At 44.0% G+C, this 21,371-nt stretch overlaps 1 protein-coding gene across 3 annotated transcripts in view; it reads left to right on the plus strand.

The window, feature by feature from the left end:
* Positions 1-21,371, plus strand: part of DENND4C (DENN domain containing 4C) — a 130,254-nt gene that overhangs the window by 63,148 nt on the left and 45,735 nt on the right. For 2 of the 3 annotated variants that reach the window (XM_044271636.1, XM_044271644.1), the window contains exons 18-21: positions 3,838-3,966; positions 5,276-5,417; positions 6,922-7,068; positions 15,860-16,018. In XM_044271636.1, coding sequence (XP_044127571.1) covers positions 3,838-3,966; positions 5,276-5,417; positions 6,922-7,068; positions 15,860-16,018 — 577 coding nt within the window. The remainder of the gene's footprint in view (positions 1-3,837; positions 3,967-5,275; positions 5,418-6,921; positions 7,069-15,859; positions 16,019-21,371) is intronic. The other variant, XM_044271653.1, reaches the window with a different exon arrangement.

Here is a 21,371-nt window from a genome sequence, read left to right on the forward strand (position 1 = left end):
TGTTCATGTGGATGGTTCCGGTGTTCCTTTGGTCTCGTACTGTCTCCCTTGTTCACACTGGCTGTATTTGCTGTGTGCCTCTTGCTGGGTCTACCGCGTTCTGTCCTCCCGCTGGGTGCAGATTGCGTTTTCCATTCTAGGCTATGGTCCTGCTGTAGACTTACCTTCTTGGTAACTTGGGGGGACTGCCCTTCGGTCCAGATTGTCCTGTCTTGTCCTGGCATCTGGCGGATGCTGGGCGGACCCTTCGGTTCCCTTCCGTCTGTCCTTCTGCTCCCCCACTCCGGGTGGATACGGGACAACGTTGCTCGGAGGCCGACGGGACCAGTTTTTGCCGACCCTTCTGCCCGTGTTACTGGTCTGCGCCTGGTCACATTGGGTTTTTATCCGCTTGCCCAGGTGACTCCAGCGGGCTCGCTACTGTTCGCTCCTGGCTGTGTTTCGTCCAGGATCTGTCGTTGGACTTAGGGTTTTTTGTCTGGGTGTCGGTGGGTAGCTGGGCATTCCCCACTCTGCCCTTCTCCCCCCCATGGTTCTGTCTTTCTCCAGTCCGGCCTGGACCTGGGACTGGGACTCCTTTGCTTGAAGTGTCAAGTGTCGGCGCTGTCCTTCCTCTTCCAGCGTTCCCCGGCCCTCGGGGCATGTCCAGACCTTCTTCCTCGGAGTGGCTCTTTGGTTCCTCTGTACTGTACTCTCGGCGCTCCAATCTTGTCCTTGGAGCCGTTACAGGAGTTCTCTCTACCCCTTCTGTCCTGTACGGTTGTGTTCCGTATCAGTCGTGTCTCTGACGGGTGCCGGAATGGCCCCTTTTTTTGTTACGAGCTTTGTCTTTTCCAGGACAGGGCTGTTCTGCATCCCGTTTCTTCCTTCCTTCCTTCCTTCTGAAGGTGGTGTTTGCCTTTCGCTTCAACACCTCACCTATTTGGACGTTGTTTGGGCCTTGCCGTTTTTACTTGGGGATCTCCGACTCTTGCAGTCGTTCGGCCTCTTGGGTTTCCAGGAGGGCTGTGCATAGGGTTGACAGACTCCAGGGTGGTTTTCCTCCGCTTGATCAGATTGGCTATTGCTGAGGTTACCGCACCAAGGGCAGGATTCTGTCTTTGGTGTCACCGTTCCTTTCACCAGAGCGGTCGGTGCCTCCTGGGCCGGAGGCATTGGGCTTCGGCCGTGCATTTGGGCACGGCGGCCACAGGTCTGCCTTGCACGCCTTACTGAGTTCTACAGGGTGCATACTCTGACTTTGGCAGATGCTGCCTTACCCCGCCTGGGTTTACAGGCGGCGGTTCATTGATGCCTTTCGGGTGCTTCACCTTGGTGCTGTGGTCCCTCCCCCTTTTGGACTGCTTTTGAACGTCCCAAGGTCTTCTGTGTCCCCCAAGGAAACTGGGCGAGGAAAACGAGATTTTTGTATAACTTACCAGTAAAATCTCTTTCTCGCTCTTTCCTTGGGGGACACAGCACCCACCCATTCATTGTTTTTTCTCTGTACGTTTTCCAAGTTTTTGTTACCCGTTGGGTAGTTGGCTTGTTGGTTCCTTGTTGGACTTTGCCTTTTCTCACTGCTTGGACACGCAACTGGCAGTCTCTCTCTCCAGGCTGAGGGTATAGCTGTGGAGGAGGGGCTTAACAGTTTTCACTTAGTGTCACGCCTCCTATGGAGATGAGCTATACCCAAGGTCTTCTGTGTCCCCCAAGGAAAGAGCGAGAAAGAGATTTTACTGGTAAGTTATACAAAAATCTCGTTTTTTTGGCAGATTTTCCATTTTAATCAATTTTTTTTTCTTTAACACATCGATGGTTAACAGCCAAACAAAACTCAATATGTATTACCCTGATTCTGTGGTTTACAAAAAACACCCCACATATGGTCGTAAACTTATGTAAGGGCACACAGCAGGGTGCAGAATAAAAGGAGCGCCATATGGTTTATGGAAGGCAGATTTGGCTGAACTGGTTTTTAGATGCCATGTCCCATTTGAAGAAGCCCCCCTGATGCACCCTTACAGTAGAAACTCCCAAAAAGTGACCCCATTTTGGAAACTAGGGGATAAGGTGCCAGTTTTATTAGTACTATTTTGGGGTACATATGATTTTTAATTGCTCTATATTAAGTTTTTTGTGAGGCGGTTTTGGCACTAGTTTAATTTTTTATTTTTTTACAACATTCATCTGACAGGGTAGATCATGTGATATTTTTGTTAGTTTGTTAGGACGCAATGATATCAAATATGTCTACTTTCTTTGTTTTAGTTTTACATAGTGTCTCCATTTTCAGAACGCCATATTTTTTTAAATTTTTCTGCTGATCGTCTTGTGTAGGGGCTCGTTTTTTGCAGTAAGAGTGGACGTTTTTAATGGTACCATTTTTGGGTACATATGATTTTTTGATCATTAATTTTAATACTTTATGGGGCAAGGTGACCAAAAAATTGGTTGTTTTTTTTAGCACAGTTTTTATTTATTTATTTTTACAGCGTTCACCTGAGGGGTTAAGTCATGAGACCTTTTTATAGAGCAGATCCTACCTAATATGTATCCCTTTTCTTATTTATTTCACTTTAACAAAATAATAGCATTTTTTAAACCCAAAAAATTATGTTTTAGTGTCTCCATAGTCTGAGAGCTAAAGCTTTTTATTTTTTGACAGATTGTCTTAGTTAGGATCTCATTTTTTGCGGGATGAGGCGACAGTTTGGTACTATTTTGGGGGGCACACACCTTTTTGATCGCTTGGTGTTGCACTTTGTGATGTTAGGTGACAAAAAGTGGAATTTTTATTTTTACATGTGAAAACTTTTATTTTTTTATTTTATAGTTTGCGTCCCCCATAAGGTCATACAAGACCTCTGGGGGACATTTAACTTCACTTCTTTTATTTTATTTTATTTTTTATTTTCACTATTGATTTCTCCTGTAACTGGGGCTGACATAGAGAGGCTGTGCAGCAGTATACTGCGCTGTACAGCCTCAGTGCAGGGCTGATTGAGGTCTGTAGAAGACCCGACAGCTCCTGCACTCACCCAGCCCCGGTTGTCTCATAGTGCTTCCTGATCTGTACACACAGTGCTCGTTGAGTGCTGTGTATACAGCGATCTAGAAGGCAGGGACACCTGGGCACTGTCCCTGCCTTCTCTCTGGGTTGCCCTGCTATTACTGACAGCTGGACCCCCGCTCTGCAGCTGCACGATTAGCATGCAGCTGCCATCTCTGAATGGGCGTTCAGAAACTAAAGTAGGTAGTTGTATTTAATTTAATTTGCGTTTTCTTTGGTCTTATCACTTATCGGGAGGGATGGGTTTTGCCTATTCTCTGGATAGGTAATCAGTATCTGATTGGTGGATGCCCAGCACCTGGGACACCTGGCGAGCAGCTGTTTGAGAAGGCACAGGCGTAAGCAGTAGCCCTGTGGCCTTCTCACTGCTCATCAAGCACAATTCTATACATTGTATAGCGAATCTGCTTGGTACCACAGCTTAGCACCATTCACTTGAATGGGGCTGAGCTGGCCTAGGCCATGTGGCCAAAGAATCTGAGGTCACATGCTCTGTGACAGCTCTAGCAGTTTCTTGATTGGTCACCCGTGGTGTCACAGAGTAAAGGGGGAGGGCCGGGAAGTGTTCAGTGTCGAGAGGCCATGACCAAAAGTCTGGATATGTCTGCACTGCTCTCCCTGTCAAGATCTACTTCTGTCAAGTCTCGTTAATGTCAATACATCTTATATCTTATTATGTCTATTTATTTAAAATCTCCTGCTCATTTATCTATATAGTAGAGTAGTAGTTAGTGTCAGATTTGGTTTGCATCAGTATCATACTTTATTCCTTCTTTTTCCATTAGGTTTGTTACAGAGTTGTAATGCAGCTGTGTGGTATTTGGGAGAACCCAGCTTTGGCTGTAAAGGTCTTGTTTGAAATGAGAAATGCAAAAATTCAACCCAATGCCATCACATATGGCTACTATAACAAGGTATGCAAAATGTATGTCACCTACTTAAAGGGGTTTTCCGGGAATAAAGACTTTTTATCTAATGCTCACAGCCTGCCCGCTCTCCACCGCTCTGGTCCTCCGCACTGGCTCATGCACATGTGCCGCTGAATGTAAACAGTCTGGAGACCAGAACATGGACATGCGGGAGCCGGCATTGCGTATCAGAGAGATGGGGAGCAGGTAAGTATAAATCTTCAATTTTCAGAGGCAGGCTGCGGGTATAAGATAAAAAAACTTTACTTCCGGAACACCTTTTAAATTGTTGTGCGAGTTAAGGTATCTTTGCCTTATGCTACGAAATTTTATAAAATGAAAAATAATCCTATACTCACCAGTTCCTCCCACATCATTCTCAGCACCACATCCCTGGTCCCCCTCCCTGCTATTTATCATCAAGGTGTTTGGCAGGTGACCACTGTAGCCTGTCACTCAACTCAGTGGTGTACAGCACAAGACCACTGAGCTCACTGATAGGCTGCAGCAGTCATGTGCTGTATACCTTGACATCATTGTTGCAGTCTTGTATACAAACAGCAGGAGGAGGACTGGAACTGCGGGCTGAGAAAGGAGTGGAAGAAACTAGTGGGCATAGGATTATTTTTTTATTTTATGCAATTTCCTGACATGGGGCAACACTTACTATATTTTGGACATCCCCTTTAACTAGTAAATTAAAATGCATCAATGTTGTAAAATGAAAAGGCTCATTACAGAAGTGACCTTGTGACAGTTTATTTTTCTCTTTAATATTAAAGTCAATATATGCAGTTGCTTAATGTGTTTTTACGCTCCATATTTATATATTTTTTTGCATATTTGTAAAGTTTTCTAATATGTTGGCAGGTTACACATGCCAACACAGCTGTTTTTGGGGGGAAATAGTGAGAAAACCATTTAAAAATGTGCTCCATTGCTACCATTTTTTAAAATAATGTACGGAAGATGTGACTACTAAATGCTCCAGATGTATGAATCTTTAAGATATATAACTTCATTATTGTTAGAGTACGACCACATGGTGCAGTTGTGTCGCGGTTTTGAACTGTACAGCAATATAAGCCGCAGTGGGCTTTAATTAAATTAATGAGGACCTGCACAGTTTAGTCGGCCTGCATTGTTAATGGCCGCACGCTATTGTGGATGCTGCATGGCCATTAACAGCACAGACTGACTAAACTGTGCAGCCCTCATGGCTATGCAGTACTTGATCGCAACTATGACATGATCTCGCTGTGTGGCTTTACTTTTATAGTTAGACTGCTGTAACTGTGCACATTTTTGGTTCAAGGTTGTACTAGTGAGTCCATGGCCGAGCAGTAAACGCAGTGGAAATTTCCTATGGACAAAGGTCCGGAATGTGGTACAAGGTTTAGCTCAGTTTCGAAAACCGGTGAAGACAAAACTGGTCCCTAAAGCTGTGTCAGTATCAGGTAATGAGGCATTTACTTGCTAATTGATCTGCTCATCCTCGTGTATATTTTTTATATGATAAATATTGAAATGTTTTTATTTCTTTTTGCTGCTTTGTCTACTTTTTTCTGTTCTTCTTGTAAGTGACATCAGTGTCTATAAAAAAAAAGACATACAGGATGTCTCCTGGATCAATACCTTGATAAAGGCGCTGGCACTCCATGTCGGCAGCGCTAAATAAATACATTTCCACTGATGATCACACCTTGTAGTTGATATTTTTGCTGTGTATGTTTCTTGATTCAAGAAAGGAGGGATCTATCAGAACAGGCTGCTGCAAATTCTTTCTGGGTTCTATGTCTATCTTTTCAGATATTGTATTAACTATAGCCAGGTAGCAACACTTTGCTACAGATTTTGACGGGGTGTGACGTTGTAATTGATGCATGCACGTTTAACACTGATGGCCTTGATTTTGTGGCTGCTTTAAGATTTTTGACACCATGAAAGACAACTGGCCTAGCCTATGCCAGGACTGAGCCGTCATAAATTATGTAGGTTAGTGCTTGCACTAGTCACATAGGGCCATTTTTATTTTTTGCATTTGGTGTACTTTAACAAATTATGCCATTAGTGATAATATAACGTTTGGCATTTTAGCTCACTGTTCTACTAATATGCCATATACGTGATAAACATGTTTTCATACAGAGAAGAATGGCCCTTTTTGTTTTAGCTGCATGTAAAAAATACTATTACATTTAATCTATGTTCGAAAGTAAAAATGTGGCTGGCCTGGTTTCTGATGGTGTGCTGTGTTTTTCTGTCAGTCGGGTATGGCTTCGCTCAGCCTTCTGACCTCTTACTCTAGTACAAAGTAGTTACAGCTTGGAAGTGAAAGGATTTTGCTTTCATCTCTACTCTTCTGTTTTACATTTTAGGTCCATTAGGTTTTACATTGAAATGAATTCAGTGATTGCCCTAATGGAGCGCAGATATCAGTAAAAAAAAACGTTTTTAAGGGGACCTGTAGCAGAACTTCTAATCTGCCTACTTCCCTCAATTGATGCCATGCCCTTGAGTAATTCAATGATTTTTTTCTCTATGCGCCAGTTTCCAAATGATCAGGATGGGTAGTTCCATCACTCACTATGTAAAGGTGGCAGAGTTTAGTGAAACGTGCGGTCCCCCCAGTCTTAAAGGGAGAGTGATCTAAACTGGACTGACACTGGCCACTTCCCTTGAGTACTAGGGACTGCCCCCTTGGCTAAACCCCACAACATTTTAATATCGGGTGCCAGAACTACCAACCTCGACAATTTAGGGAGAAGGAAGCAATCTAAAAAAAGCACCATCTTACTCCAAAGAGTGGCACCAATAGAGGAATGTAGGCAGATTGGACAGTTTTGCCCAGTGAGATGTCCTCTTTAATGCAATTTCTTCTCTTTATGAAATATTTGTACTAAAGAGTGGGCCTGATTTACTTTTGCATGAATGTTTGTTTAACCCGTGTTGTCTCTCCAGCTCCTCACAGTGCTACAAGTAACAGTGATGTGGATATGGTGAGCCATCTTGGCGTGGATAATTCTAATGATGCTAACTCTGGGGAGCACACTGTCTTCGTGCGGGATCTAATCAGGCTTGATTCTACTGATAACCACCCTAGTACAGGTATTCTCCCAGAGCTACTAACCTCACCCCACCCCTCAGCATTCACCTTATAATCTCTATCAGATAAGGAGCTCCTAACAGTATGGCAGCATGATCTCTTGTCACATGTTTTTTTTTTCTTTTCTTTATTTCAGGTTGTACAGTCTCTTTACTTAAAGGGGTTGTCCAAGTTATATTTATTGATGACCTATCCTCAGGATAGGTCAGCAATATCAGATCGGCTGGGGTCCGACACCCAGCATCCCCGCCGATCAGCTGTCTGAAGAGAAGGCGCGCGCCGTGCCAGCGCTGCCTCCTGTTCATTATTTACCTACTTGCCGTTGCATCTGCAGCAGTGAGCAGGTCTAATTACACCCAAGCCGTCCCATTCATTTCAATGGTACGGGTCGCTTCTACACACTTGTATAGGAATGATCCACACCATTGAAATGAATGGGACGGCTTGGGAGTAATTACACCTGCTCACGCTGTAGATGCAACGGCGAGAAGGTAAAGAATGAACAGGAGGCAGCGCTGGCACGGCGCACCTTCTCTTCAAACTGCTGATCGTCGGTGGTGCCGGGTGTCGGACCCCAGCCGATCTGATATTAATGACCTATCCTGAGGATAGGTCATCAATAAATATAACTTGGACAACCCCTTTAAAGGAAATGTCACTGTGACATATGGTCCTGAACTATAATAATGCTTGGATAGACAGAAACCAACAATGTAATTGTCATCTCAGAACTCACATTGACTCACTGCAAATGGCCTATCATCTGAGCAGTTAGGCTGAGTTCACACGAGCGTGTCCGGATTAGGTCCAGGTGCGTCCTGGTGTATTGCGGCAAACCTGCGCGATTAGGTACGCAATTGCAGTCAGTTTTGACTGCGATTACGTTCCGATGTTCAGTTTTTATCGCGCGGGTGCATCGTGTTTTGCACGCGCGTGATAAAAAACCGTCTGTGGTACCCAGACCCGAACTTCTTCACAGAAGTTCACGTTTGGGTTTGGTGTTGTGTAGATGTTATTATTTTCCCTTATAACATGGTTATAAGGGAAAATAATAGCATTCTGAATACAGAATGCTTAGTAGGTGATCATTGAGGGTTAAAAAAAAATAAAAAATTAACTCGCCTTCTCCTCTTGATCGCGTAGTTCCCGGTCTCTTCTTTACTTCTTTAATGATGAACTACCAGCTAAAGGACCTGTGGAGACGTCGGATCACATGGTCCATTAAAGAAGTAAAGAAGAGACCGGCAACTACGCGATCAAGAGGAGAAGGTGAGTTAATTTTTTTTATTTATTTTTTTAACCTTCAATTGATCACCTACTAAGCATTCTGTATTCAGAATGCTATTATTTCCCCTTATAACCGTGTTATAAGGGAAAATAATGCAGTGAATAGACTGTCACCTAGCAACCATGCGTGAAAATCGCACCGCATCCGCACTTGCTTGCGGATGCTTGCGATTTTCACTCAGCCCCATTCACTTCTATGGGGCCTGCGTTGCGTGATAAACGCACAGAGGAGCATGTTGCGATTTTCACGCAATGCATAAGTGATGCGTGAAAATCACAGCTTATGTGCACAGCCCCATAGAAATGAATGGGTCAGGATTCAGTGCGGGTGCAATGCGTTCACCTCCCGCATTGCACCCGCGCGGAAATCTCGCCCATGTGAACTCAGCCTTAGACGGAGGGAGCTCCCGCTGTCTTCTGATTGGCACCCCACAAGCGCAGTCACAGGCTGCCAAGTAATTGTCATGGGAACCAGTGGCCTTTCATCATTGCCTCTGGAGAGATGTAACAGAATGTCTGTAAATATCCCTTTACACAGAAATACAAAAGTATTGTAGTGTATTGTACAAGTGAGCAAACAATTGCAGGTTCAAGTGCCCTAAGGGGACTTTAAAAAAAATGCAAACAATAGTTAAAGGGGTTGTCAGGGTTCAGAGCTGAACCCGGACATTCCTCTATTTTCACCCCGGCAGCCCCCCTGACATGAGCATCAGAGCAGTTCATGCTCCGATGTTCTCCTTTGCCCTGCGCTAAATCGTGAAGTCAAAGGCATTTTTGGAGATCCGGTGACGTACCGGGGCTCTCCATGGAGCTGCTAGGAACCCCAGTGATGTCACCGGCACTGATGGGCGGGATTTAGCGCTGCCCTAGCCAGTAAAACGGCTAGGGCAGCGCTAAAGCCCACCCATCAGAGCCGTTGATGTCACCGAACACACTGCAGAAGTTTCCGCCCGGCCGTGTGTTATTGAAAACAAAAGAGCAATTTACCACAGGGCAAGCATAAGATGCTCCGATGCTAGCCTCAGGGGGGCTGTCTGTCTGGGTGACAATAAGGGTATGTCCAGGTTCAGCTCTAAACCCGGACAACCCCTTTAATATATATTTTTTTTTTTATGAGCCCTCACACAGCTTATTTTAAAAACAAAAGATATGGGTGTCAGAATATGGTAACACAAAGCACATTTTTTTAAATTAGTAAAACATAAGAAAACTATATACATTTGATATACAGTTTCCACAATTGTACTGGCCCACAGAATAAAGTTAACATTTCATTTTTACCACGTAGTGAGCACCCTAAAATAGTGGCATGATTGATACCCCAAAATGGTGGCATTCAAATACAGTTAGTCCCTCCAAACAGCAAACCATCATACGGCTATACTAATTACATTATTGCACTCTGTCTTTTCAGCTATCCAAACATTACAGTAGTTCAGGACTGTTTTTCATTGTGACAGGTTCTCTCATGTTTTTGTTGTGTTTACAGTTTAATTATATAATTCACAGTTGATCTGTCGTGGCATATCGAGGTCTTAGGCTACATTCACATGAAAAAAAACGGCCATTAAAAATGAACATGCTGTCAGTTTTTTATGGTCATTTTACATTTATGTGTGCATCCATTTTCTGGCCATCTGGCCATTTTACATCTGTTACCACGAGCAGGCCTCTACAAGCCGATGTGCAGGTAATTTTGAAAACTGAAGCAGCGCTTGCATGAGCGCCACTACCACTTCAAATAGCTGATCGGTGGGGGTTCTGGGAGTCAAACCCCCACTGATCTTATATTGATGACCTATCCTGAGGACAGGACATCAGTAGTGTAGCTCTGCACAACAAATATTAGTAATGTTTGGTGGATGATAAATAATGGCCTTTAGTTCTGTCGAATTGAATTCTTAAAAGGGTTTTCTGTTTGGACTCAATATCCTTTAAAGGGGTTCTCCGGGCTTTTAATATTGATGACCTATCCTCAGGATAGGTCATCAATATCTGATCGGCGGCGGTCCGACTCCTGGCACCCCCGCCAATCAGCTGTTTAAGAGGAGGCACGCACCATGCCAGCGCTGCCTCCTCTTCACTGTTTACCTTCTCGCCGTCGCCTTTGCAGCAGTGAGCAGGTGTAATTACACTTAACCGTCCCATTCATTTCAATGGGGCGGATCGTTCTTATACAAGTGTACAGACGTATCAGCGTCTGTCCTGGCGCTCCTCCGGCCACATGTACCTGCGCTTTACGGGTCTGCGCTGCTCCGACGTTGACCTTATCACGTGATGCAGTGCAGTCACGCGGGTTGGCGGAGCTCTGTGCGCACACGCCTGGGCCGGCCCCTTCCCTTAAATGTAATTAGCGCGCTGCCAGACTAGTGCCTGATAGTGGGACATGGTCATGTTCCGTGCCCACTTCCCTGGACATTCGCCATGCGCCCCTCCAGGAGTACTGTAAGTACCTCTCCTCTCTTGTTATCTAGTGCACGCTGTGCCGGATCGGTTTCCTGGTTGGGTCCGTCCCTGTATTTTTATGTATGTTTCAGGTTATACTGTGGAACAACGCCATACGCCTCGCTGCAGTTATAACCAGACTAGCTTTAATCTGCGGAGTTGTGCCATATGCTTCCCTCCAACAGTCAGTAGCCAGCCCAATTTTAAGCCCCATGTCCCCTGATGATTCATGTTTTTTTTTTTTTGTATAAACATATTGTTCTCCTGATATGTTCATTTTATGAAACGCGTTGGAACACGTGAATATATCACGGCCTACTTATTATACGCACTTTACCATTGCCCTGATCAGGTATCCAGTTTAGCCTCTAGAGAATTCCCTGTAGGGCCTTATCAGGGTGAGGTTCCGGACTGGGCCACCCCTTGCGGGGCACAGACCCCTTATTAGGAGGTTACTAAGGCTTGATAGGTCAAGTAGGGTGCAACAGGGACAGATTTCTCTCCCTGAGGCTTCCCTACTGCCAAGACTGATGACCTGAGGACTTGATGCCTGTACTATCCTCCTCCATCTGGACATCTGGTATCTAAAGCTCGCAAGCCTGAAGTGACCGCTTTCTCTTCTGACACTCAGTACTTTGTGAATAGTGAGTTTTCTGTACCGAAATTGGTGAGAACATTCCTTGTTTTGATAAAGCGTCCTGCTAGACCCAGTATTAGCTTACTGGATTTGGATGTAGGGACCTAACCTAGTGTGTGACCCTGTTTTACCACTGCGGAACACAGGTCTGGAGTATTTTGTCTTGTCAGACCCAGTACTAGTGTTTCGGTCTTTTTATGTTGGAACCTAATCTAATGTGTCACTGCTTGACTGTCGCGGAGCACTATTTTTAGGTCCTGCACTTGTTCGTCTGTCTGTTTGTAAGGGGTTCCTTTCTCCCGGTTTATGGGAGTTCTTACCTAGTATAATTAAAAGCTACGTTTTATTGTGTTTTGTCCCCCCTTTTTTTATCTTTTGTATTTTCAGGATAGGTCATCAGTATTAGAAAGGAGGGGGTCTGGCATCCAGAACCCCTGCCAATCAGCTGTATGAAGAGAAGGTCTCTCCTCCTACCCACCGCTGCTGTGTCGACAGCGAACAGGAAGAGAGACAGGAGACGGCATGCGTGTGCCTTCTCTTCATACATCTGATCAGCGGGGGTGCTGAGTGTCGGACCCCCCTCCCCAATCTGATATTGATGACCTATACTGAGGATAGTTCATCAATAAAAAATATCAAGGGAAGCTATTCTGTGTTAAACCCCCTAGAAAAACAAGGGGTCACTCCCTACGACTGGAGAAAAAAAGATTCAGTCATAAAAGGCTACAAGCATTCTTTACTGTAAGGGCTGTGAATCTCTGGAATAGCCTGTCACAGGAGCTGGTCACAGCAGAAACAGTAGATGGCTTCAAAAAAGGTTCAAAATAACATTAAAACTTACGACAATGTATAGAAATCCTGTTCTACACACCCTTTCACTTTAGCCCAACCCCCCAAGGAAGATGGACATTGATCCAGGCATCGATATAGCAGGATTACAGGTTGGATTTGATGGAATTTTTTGTCTTTTTCCAACCTTAACAACTATGTAACTAATACTAAAATCCTGTAAAACCCCTTTAACATGATCATTTATGAGGGTAGCTGTAATTTTGTAATCTGTTTGTTTTACCTTTATTGCTCTTATCTTCTGTTCTGGGCTGTGGTCACATGACCTTGTCCATGCAGCTCTTATTTCCTGTGATGTTATGTCTATACAGGGGCAGTGATAGGGGAGTGTCTATGTAACTAGCTGGTGGGAGGAGCTATAAACTAGCTGGGTGTTAGGGGCAGTGATGGGGGAGTGTCTATGTAACTAGCTGCTGGGAGGAGCTATAAACTAGCTGGGTGTTGGGGGCAGTGATAGGGGAGTGTCTATGTAACTAGCTCGTGGGAGGAGCTATAAACTAGCTGGGTGGTGTTAGGGGCAGTGATGGGGGAGTGTCTATGTAACTAGCTGGTGGGAGGAGCTATAAACTAGCTGGGTGTTGGGGGCAGTGATAGGGGAGTGTCTGTATCTAGCTGGTAGGAGGAGCTATAAACTAGCTGGGTGGTGTTAGGGGCAGTGATGGGGGAGTGTCTATGTAACTAGCTGGTGGGAGGAGCTATAAACTAGCTGGGTGTTATTACGGGCAGTGGTAGGGGAATGTCTATGTAACTAGCTGGTGGAAGGAGCTATAAACTACCTGGGTGTTAGGGGCAGTGATAGGGGAGTGTCTATGTAACTAGCTGGTGGGAGGAGCTATAAACTAGCTGGGTGATAGGGGAGTGTCTATGTAACTAGCTGGTGGGACGAGCTATAAACTAGCTGGGTGTTGTTATGGGCAGTGATAGGGAAGTGTACATGTAACTAGTTGGTGGGAGGAGCTATAAACTAGCTGGGTATTGTTAGGGGCAGTGATAGGGGAGTGTCTATGTAACTAGCTGGTGGGAGGCGCTATAAACTAGCCGGGTGTTAGGGGCAGTGATAGGGGAGTGTCTATGTAACTAGCTGGTGGGAGGAGCTATAAACTAGCTGGGTGTTATGGGCAGTGATAGGGGAGTGTCTATGTAACTACCTGGTGGGAGGAGCTATAAACTAGCTGGGTGTTGTTATGGGCAGTGATAGGGGAGTGTCTATGTAACTAGCTGGTGGGAGGAGCTATAAACTACCTGGGCGTTGTTAGGGGGGGGGGGGGGGTGCTGGAGCTGTGTAGAGAAAGAAGGGCATCATGGGTTTGGTTGGATACAGCAACAGGAAGTACTACATACAGGATGGAAAAAACACAGAGTGATTTCTTTACATGTTGAAAACGGGTTAGGAGAGTCCAAATTGGAAAAAAAAAACAGCATGGGGATGATGTACATAAGGTTAATACTACATATCTGTTAAAAGCCATAGTAATCCCGGAAAAGCCCTGTAATGCTGTTGCATACAGTGATATTCTGAAGTACTTTGTGCTGTTCTCACAACCATTTAGACCTGGCCCTTTCCTTTTTGGCATGGCATTTTTTTCTTTATTTAACAAGATTTATTTAAAAAAAAAAAAAGTGTGGAAAAATTTGGCTGGTTGGCACAGAGTATTGACCTCAACACCATCAAACTGTTTGGGGATGTCAGTGAACTACGACTTTGAGAAACACCGGATCATCATGTTAGGGCAGCATAGACACAGACCCTGATTCAGATGCAGGGTCGCCTACTTTAAAAAAAAAAAAATTGCTTTCTAAAAATCATTGGTGAGAAGGACTGAGTGCTGGCGTTTTGATATTCATGAGCTGAAGCATCCCCCGCAGATAATTGTCAGTATTATTCCAATGCCTGTACTTTGTAGTGATGGCTGAGTGTCTTTGATTTTATCATTAGAGTGAGGGCTTAGTCCATATATTATGTTTGCATTTATTGTTTTGGTGTATTATTTTCTGTGACTTTTTAAAAGACCCCAGCAGCGTGTTGTACATGTTGAGAAACTCATACTCACCTGCTACCGACAGCTATGTTCCAGCTCGGTGTAAACTTCTGGACTGAAGGGGTCACATACACTGCGACAGCCAGTGACTGACGTCAGCAGTGACATGTCTCCAAGCAGTTTGGGGAGACATCACTGCTGAGGCCAGTCATTGGCTGCATTAGCATACATGACCCTGGGGACTGGAAGACTGCTGAAGATAGCCAGAGAGTTGGAACATAGCTGCTAGGAGCAGGTGAGTATCAGTTTTTTAACAGGTATGACATGCTGCAGGGTCTATTAAAAAGTCCCAAAAGCTAGGACACTCCATTAAAGTTGTTGTGACCGAATTGATCCAACATAATCTAAAATCTAGTGGAAAGCATTTTCAGAAAAGGTAAAGTAGGAGGGGACAACTGCTAATTCATGCCAAGGTATTTGCAATCACATATTGTACAACCACATATGTTTGCATATTTTATAGTGTTTGTTTAATTTAATAGTGCATTTGTAATACAAATACCATTTGAAACACTTTATTATGTTGAGTTTCCTATATGCATCTACTGCCATGGTCATATTTTGTTATTTCTGTTTGGACAGCATACCAAAAAATATTACCGACTTAGCCTCAGCTAGTAGTGATAGATTCTTGTATAATGGGGCTTTACACCCTTTAGATATTGACCTATTCTTAGGATAGGTCAACAATATCAGTTCATGGGGATCGCACCACCGTCTCGTCACCCCAACCAATCAACTGCTTTTGGCCAGCATCGGAGACATAACAGTGGATGGATGCTGAAGCAGAAGGCTTCACCTACTGTGTAGTGGCTGGGTTGGTGTACTGCTGCTCTTTTAAGTAAATGGTAACGGCGGCTATACAGTGGGCAGAGCCTTATGGTTCCATCCACTGTTTTGGTCCTGGTACCTGCTGAAAACATCATTTTGCCAGGGCAGCAGTTTGTCAGCCCTACAGTGATCAATCATTTATTTTTGTTATGCATTAAACACCAAACTAAACAAGGTAAAGAAAGAGCAGCAAAGTGGATGAGACTCGATCGCGCTGCATAAAAGAAACTAACATGTGGTGTGGATCCTAAATCTGCAGTATGTCAATTTGTGGCCGTAACCTTATTTGTCAATGTAAGGGCACTTTCACATAAGCACTTTTTACAGTATTTCTGTTCTTCTGCTCCTATCATGGAAGTGCCAGATTCCGCACATAATTGACAGGAATAGAGCCTAACAGATCCCATTGACTATATTGGAATCCATTAGAGAGAATGTTTGTTTGGTTTTTTTAGCAGAAAAAAAAAGTCCCTCAGGACTTTTGTTCCCGCTATTTTTGACGGACTCTGTGACGTAGGCGCCGAACGGACCCTCCTACACAGATATGAACATAGCCTAAAATTTCAGGTTATCACCAACAGAAGTATTATTATAACACATATGTTAGTGTAAGCATTTGTGCTAAAGTAGAAAACTCAATAAGCATAATAAATTTGTATCATTCTTTAATCACATTTTGTTCCCTATAATGACTGTGCTCTGCAGGTGATCAGGTCAGTGAGGAGATGGGACCCAAAGATGAACTTCATAAAAAAAGCACTTTAAATCACGAAGACCTAGAAGCTATGACAGAAACATCTTCTTCACGGTTGAAGCACCATCCAGTACAAAATGGAAGTACACTTCAATCTGCTGATGTAATAGGTAAGCTCTTTAACCCCTTTAGGACTCAGCCCTATTTCACCTTAAGGACTTGGCCATTTTTTGCAACTCTGACCAGTGTCAGTTTATGTGGTGATAACTTTAAAATGCTTTTACTTATCCAGGGCATTCTGAGATTGTTTTTTCATCACATATTGTACTTCATGACACTGGTAAAATGAAGGGAAAAAAAAAAAATTTTATTTTTAAAAAAAATACCAAATTTACCAAAAGTTTTTTGGAAGTAAGATGAGCAAAATTTTAAATTTCATCATAGTTTTTATATTTTATGGCGTTCACCGTGCAGGAAATGTAACATGACCGTTTTATAGATCGGGTCGTTACGGACGCGGTGATATATAACATGTGTAGGGAATTTAATTTTTTTAATTTTTAATCGGGAATAAATGTTTTTTATTTTATTTTTTTTCACTTTTTTCACTTTTTTTTTTTACCCAGACCCACTTGGTTCTTGAAGATCCAGTGGGTCTGATGTCTGTATCATACAGTACAGTACACTATATAGTGTACTGCACTGTATTTCATTCACACTTTGTCTGAACAGATCTCTGCCTTTAGCATAGATCTGTTCAGCACCATGGACAGCAGGATGCCTGAGAAGGCGTCCTGTTGCCATGGGAACCTTCCCCTTCTGCCACAACTGAACAGACAGGGAAGGGGAAGGAGGGGACCCCCTAGGCATTGTCACAGGGTGCCTGCGGAATGATTTCAACAGGCACCCTGTTCCAATCACTGCCAGCCGATCACTAAACAGGGCGTACCTGTACGCCCTAAGTCCCTAAGGGGTTAAAGGGAACCTGTCATCAACTTTATGGTGCCCATACTAACAGCAGCATAAAGCAGAGACAGGTGACTTGATTTCAGCAATCTGTTATTTATAAGTTAGAAGTAAGTGGTTGCCGAGAACCAACATCACAATCATTGCAGACTGGGCCTGGAAAAGAGTCCCGGCCACCTGAGAAGAGTCCTGGTTACTCATGAATTCCTGCTCTCCTGCCCACCTGCTGATGACTGACAGTCTTCTACCTAGTTTTCTCCCTTTCTCTCTAGGAGAGAACTGCCAATCATCAGCAGATGGGTGAGCGAGCAGGAGGTTATGGATGACCATAACTCTTCTCAGGTAGATTTGACTCTTTTCAAGGCCTGGGCTGCAATGATTATGATGCTGGTTCTCAGCAACCACTGACTTTTAGCTCATGAGTGACACACTGCTGAAAACAGCATTTCTGTCAGTACTTTATACTGCCCTCAGTGAGGTCAGCATAAAGTTGATGACAGGTTCCCTTTAACCTGCATTTTAGCTCTTGTCTAAGGGTTACGGCCACACGGGGCAGAAATTCAGATTTGCCAAGGATTTCACACTATGCATTGCAAAGGGTAAAACCTGGGTGGGTACCCGCAACATAAATTGACATGCAGCCGATTTACTGGGCAGATTTATTTTTGCAGCCTGTGGATTAGATTTCTTAAATTTACTAATATATGTATCTTGTAAACTACACAGATGGCCCAATGTCAGACTCCCATCCATAGTCCTGAATGGGTAGCTTCTCCTGTGTAATGTGATGTTCCGACACAGAGAGGGGGAGAAGACTCTCTCTCTGTGTCATTGATTTGATGGAGGGGGCTGGCTATCTGGCAAAGTAGCTAAGCTAGCTCCCTTCTTTGTCTCTACATCAGCCATGAGGGAAAAGGGGGCTGTTTTAGCCGATAAGCTTTCAGACAGAAGCGCTCTTCATCAAATCAGTGACACAGAGAGGCAGAGGAAAGGCTCTGTATGTGGCAGATTCTTACAATTTACAAAAGAAGTTCCTCTTCTGGGTCCACACGGACAAGGACGGAACTCAGACCATTCATGCACTTTAGAATTGACTGTATTTCTCGGACAAACCACAGCATTTTCTACGTATTAAACATTCCCTGGTGGTTTAATGAAGTGGAGGGATCAAGGTCACTAACTTTGTGGTCTAGCATAGAGGGAGCTAATGTTTAAAGGTTTTGTCCACTTTTTTATATTCCACACACTAATAAATATCACTGCAGCAGCAATGTATTAAGTAGTTACCCGTACCAACATTCATATGTAACACCAAAAAGAGAAACTGGCATCGGGAATGTAAATAAATGAAACTTTATTCAATATATGAAAATTAACATACTTGATACTACCATAATTAATTTTTTAATTGTATGTTCTCAAGTAACTAACAAACCAGAGAAAACCCCAGTCAAACTCAGTATTTATATACCTAATTATTGCACATTGTAAAAAATCACAATGGCAGCTCCGAATTAAAAATTGCAAGTGCCTTCCAGTAAACATGAGAATGCTAAAGTGGTAATCATCTATAGCAGGAATGGCCAACCTGCGGCTCTCCAGCTGTTGCAAAACTACAGCTCCTAGCATGCCTAGACTCTGCTTACAGCTATCAGCCTACAGCAGGGCATGGTGGGAATTGTAGTTTTACAACAGCTGGAGAGCCGCAGGTTGGCCAGCCCTGATCTATAGCTTACAAGTATAGCCGAATGTGCAAAGTCAAGACATAAAAGAAAATGCCAACCAGGATTCCTTGCGCAGATTGTCCCGCAAAAAAAGTTATGGGGTTCAGAATACAACAATAAAAAAAAAAATCTGTATTAAAACACAAGAAAAACTTATACATATGTGGAATCGTACTGACCTGGAGAATGAAGAGTACAAGTCAGTTTTGCCTCCTAGACAACACCGTAAAAACAAAATCTGTAAAGCTGTGGCAGAATTGCGTTTTTGTACAAATTCCACCCCATTTGGAATTTTTTCCTCGCTTCCCACTACATTGTATGCAACATTAAATAGTGACATTAGAAAGTACAACTTGTCCCACAAAAAACAAGCCCTCTTACAGAAAAATAAAAAAGTTATGGCTCTGGGAAGGTGGGTAGTGAAAAACCAAAACGCAAAAATTGAAAATCGTATCAGGATAGGGTTAATGCACAAAGACACATGAAATTCATTGAAAAAAATTAATAAATATAAAATGCATTACTGCTATACTTACTATATGAAAATTAGAAGGTCCATTGCAGCCATGGCAGTGTGCATCTGAACTACCGTAAATAGAATTTGGAGCTGCTGGTTTAAGGCCTCTTTCACATGAGCATGTCCGGATAAGGTCCGGATGCGTTGCGGCAAACCAGCGCGAGTAGGTACCCAATTGCAGTCAGTTTTGACTGTGATTGCGTTCCGTTCACTTTTTATCGCGTGGGTGCAATGTGTTTTTCACAGAAGTTCAGGTTTGGGTTCAAGGTTGTGTAGATTGTATTCTTTTCCCTTATAACATGGTTATAAGGGGAAATAATAGCATTCTGAATACAGAATGCATAGTACAATAGGGCTGGAGGGGTTAAAAAAAACTAATTTAACTCACCTTAATCCACTTGTTCCCGGAGCCGGCATCTTTTCTGTCTTCATCTGTCAGGGAAAAGGACCTGTGATGACATCACTACGCTCATCACATGGTCCATCACATGATCTTTTACCATGGTGATGGATCATGTGATGAGCGTAGTGACGTCATCAAAGGTCCTTTTCCTCACAGATGAAGACAGAAGAGATGCCGGCTGCGCGAACAAGATGATTAAGGGGAGTTAAATTTTTATTATAATTTTTTTTTTAACCCCTCCAGCCCTATTTTACTTAGCATTCTGTATTCAGAATGCTATTATTTTCCCTTATAACCATGTGATTGGAGCGTGTGATCTGACGTCACCACAGGTCCTAGCCGGTAATTCATCATTAAAGAAGTAAAGAAGAGACCGGGAACTACGCGATCAAGAGGAGAAGGTGAGTTAATTTTTTTTTTTTTTTAACCCTCAATTGATCACCTACTAAGCATTCTGTATTCAGAATGCTATTATTTTCCCTTATAACCATGTTATAAGGGAAAATTATAACATCTACCGAACCCAAACCTGAACTTCTGTGAAGAAGTTCGGGTCTGGGTACCACAGTCGGTTTTTTATCACGCGCGTGCAAAACACATTGCACCTGCGCGATAAAAAGTGAACATCGGAATGCAATCTAATCGCGCGGGTTTTCCGCAATACACCGGGACGCATCCGGACCTAATCCAGACACGCCCGTGTGAACCCAGCCTTATAGTCCAAAAATATGGTAATTAAAGAATATTAGTAAATTTACCGTATTTTTCGCCCCATAAGATGCACTTTTTCCTCCCCAAAAATGGGAGGAAAATGCCCCTGCGTCTTATGGGGCGAATGCTGACAGTTTAACATCGCTGGACGCGATGTATGGAGCGGGGGCCGGGGGAGGGACTTGGAGGAGGAGCTGGGGGCCGGCAATAGCGGTGGGGCGGTGCGGTCACTGTACTATAGCCCCGCCCCACCACTCTGGTATACTAATATAAAATGTATTATTGAATTAAAAGTTATTAAACATGCCCCCCCTCACTCCTAATAGTACCGTATATCCTAATTTCCTCTGTATAATGCCGGCAGGCGGGCCGGGCAGCCGGCGCGTCCCTCAGTGATGTCACGTGCCTGTGCCGCCTGCTTTATGAATGAAGCTGCCGGCATTACACAGAAAAAATTAGGATATACGGTACTATTAGGAGTGAGGGGGGCATGTTTAATAACTTTTAATTCAATAATACATTTTATATTTGTATGCGGCGGGCGGGGGGGGGGGGGGCACACGGAATCTGTGGATGGCACAGACAGTTAAGGGGTGGGGGTCTGTGGATGGCACTGTTATGGGCTGAGGGGGCACTGTGGATGGCACTGTTATGGGGTGGGGGGTCTGTGGATGGCACATATATAACAGTGCCATCCACAGATCGCCCCCCTGTAACAGTGCCAGCCACAGATCCCCCTGTAACAGATCCCCCTGTAACCCCCCCCATAAGTGTCCGTCATCCACAGATCCCCCCCATAAGTGTCCGTCATCCACAGATCCCCCCCATAAGTGTCCGTCATCCACAGATCCCCCCCCATAAGTGTCCGTCATCCACAGATCCCCCCCCATAAGTGTCCGTCATCCACAGATCCCCCCCCCCATAAGTGTCCGTCATCCACAGATCCCCCCCCATAAGTGTCCGTCATCCACAGATCCCCCCCCATAAGTGTCCGTCATCCACAGATCCCCCCCCCCATAAGTGTCCGTCATCCACAGATCCCCCCATAACAGTGTCCGTCATCCACAGATCCCCCCCATAACAGTGTCCGTCATCCACAGATCCCCCCCATAACAGTGTCCGTCATCCACAGACCAGATTTAGTTCCAAACCCACCAAAAGCACACCTTTTTGGTAAAAAAAATATTTTTTTCTTATTTTCC

This window comes from Bufo gargarizans, chromosome 1 (assembly GCF_014858855.1).
Source record: "Bufo gargarizans isolate SCDJY-AF-19 chromosome 1, ASM1485885v1, whole genome shotgun sequence".
Classification (NCBI taxonomy): Eukaryota; Metazoa; Chordata; class Amphibia; order Anura; family Bufonidae; genus Bufo; species Bufo gargarizans.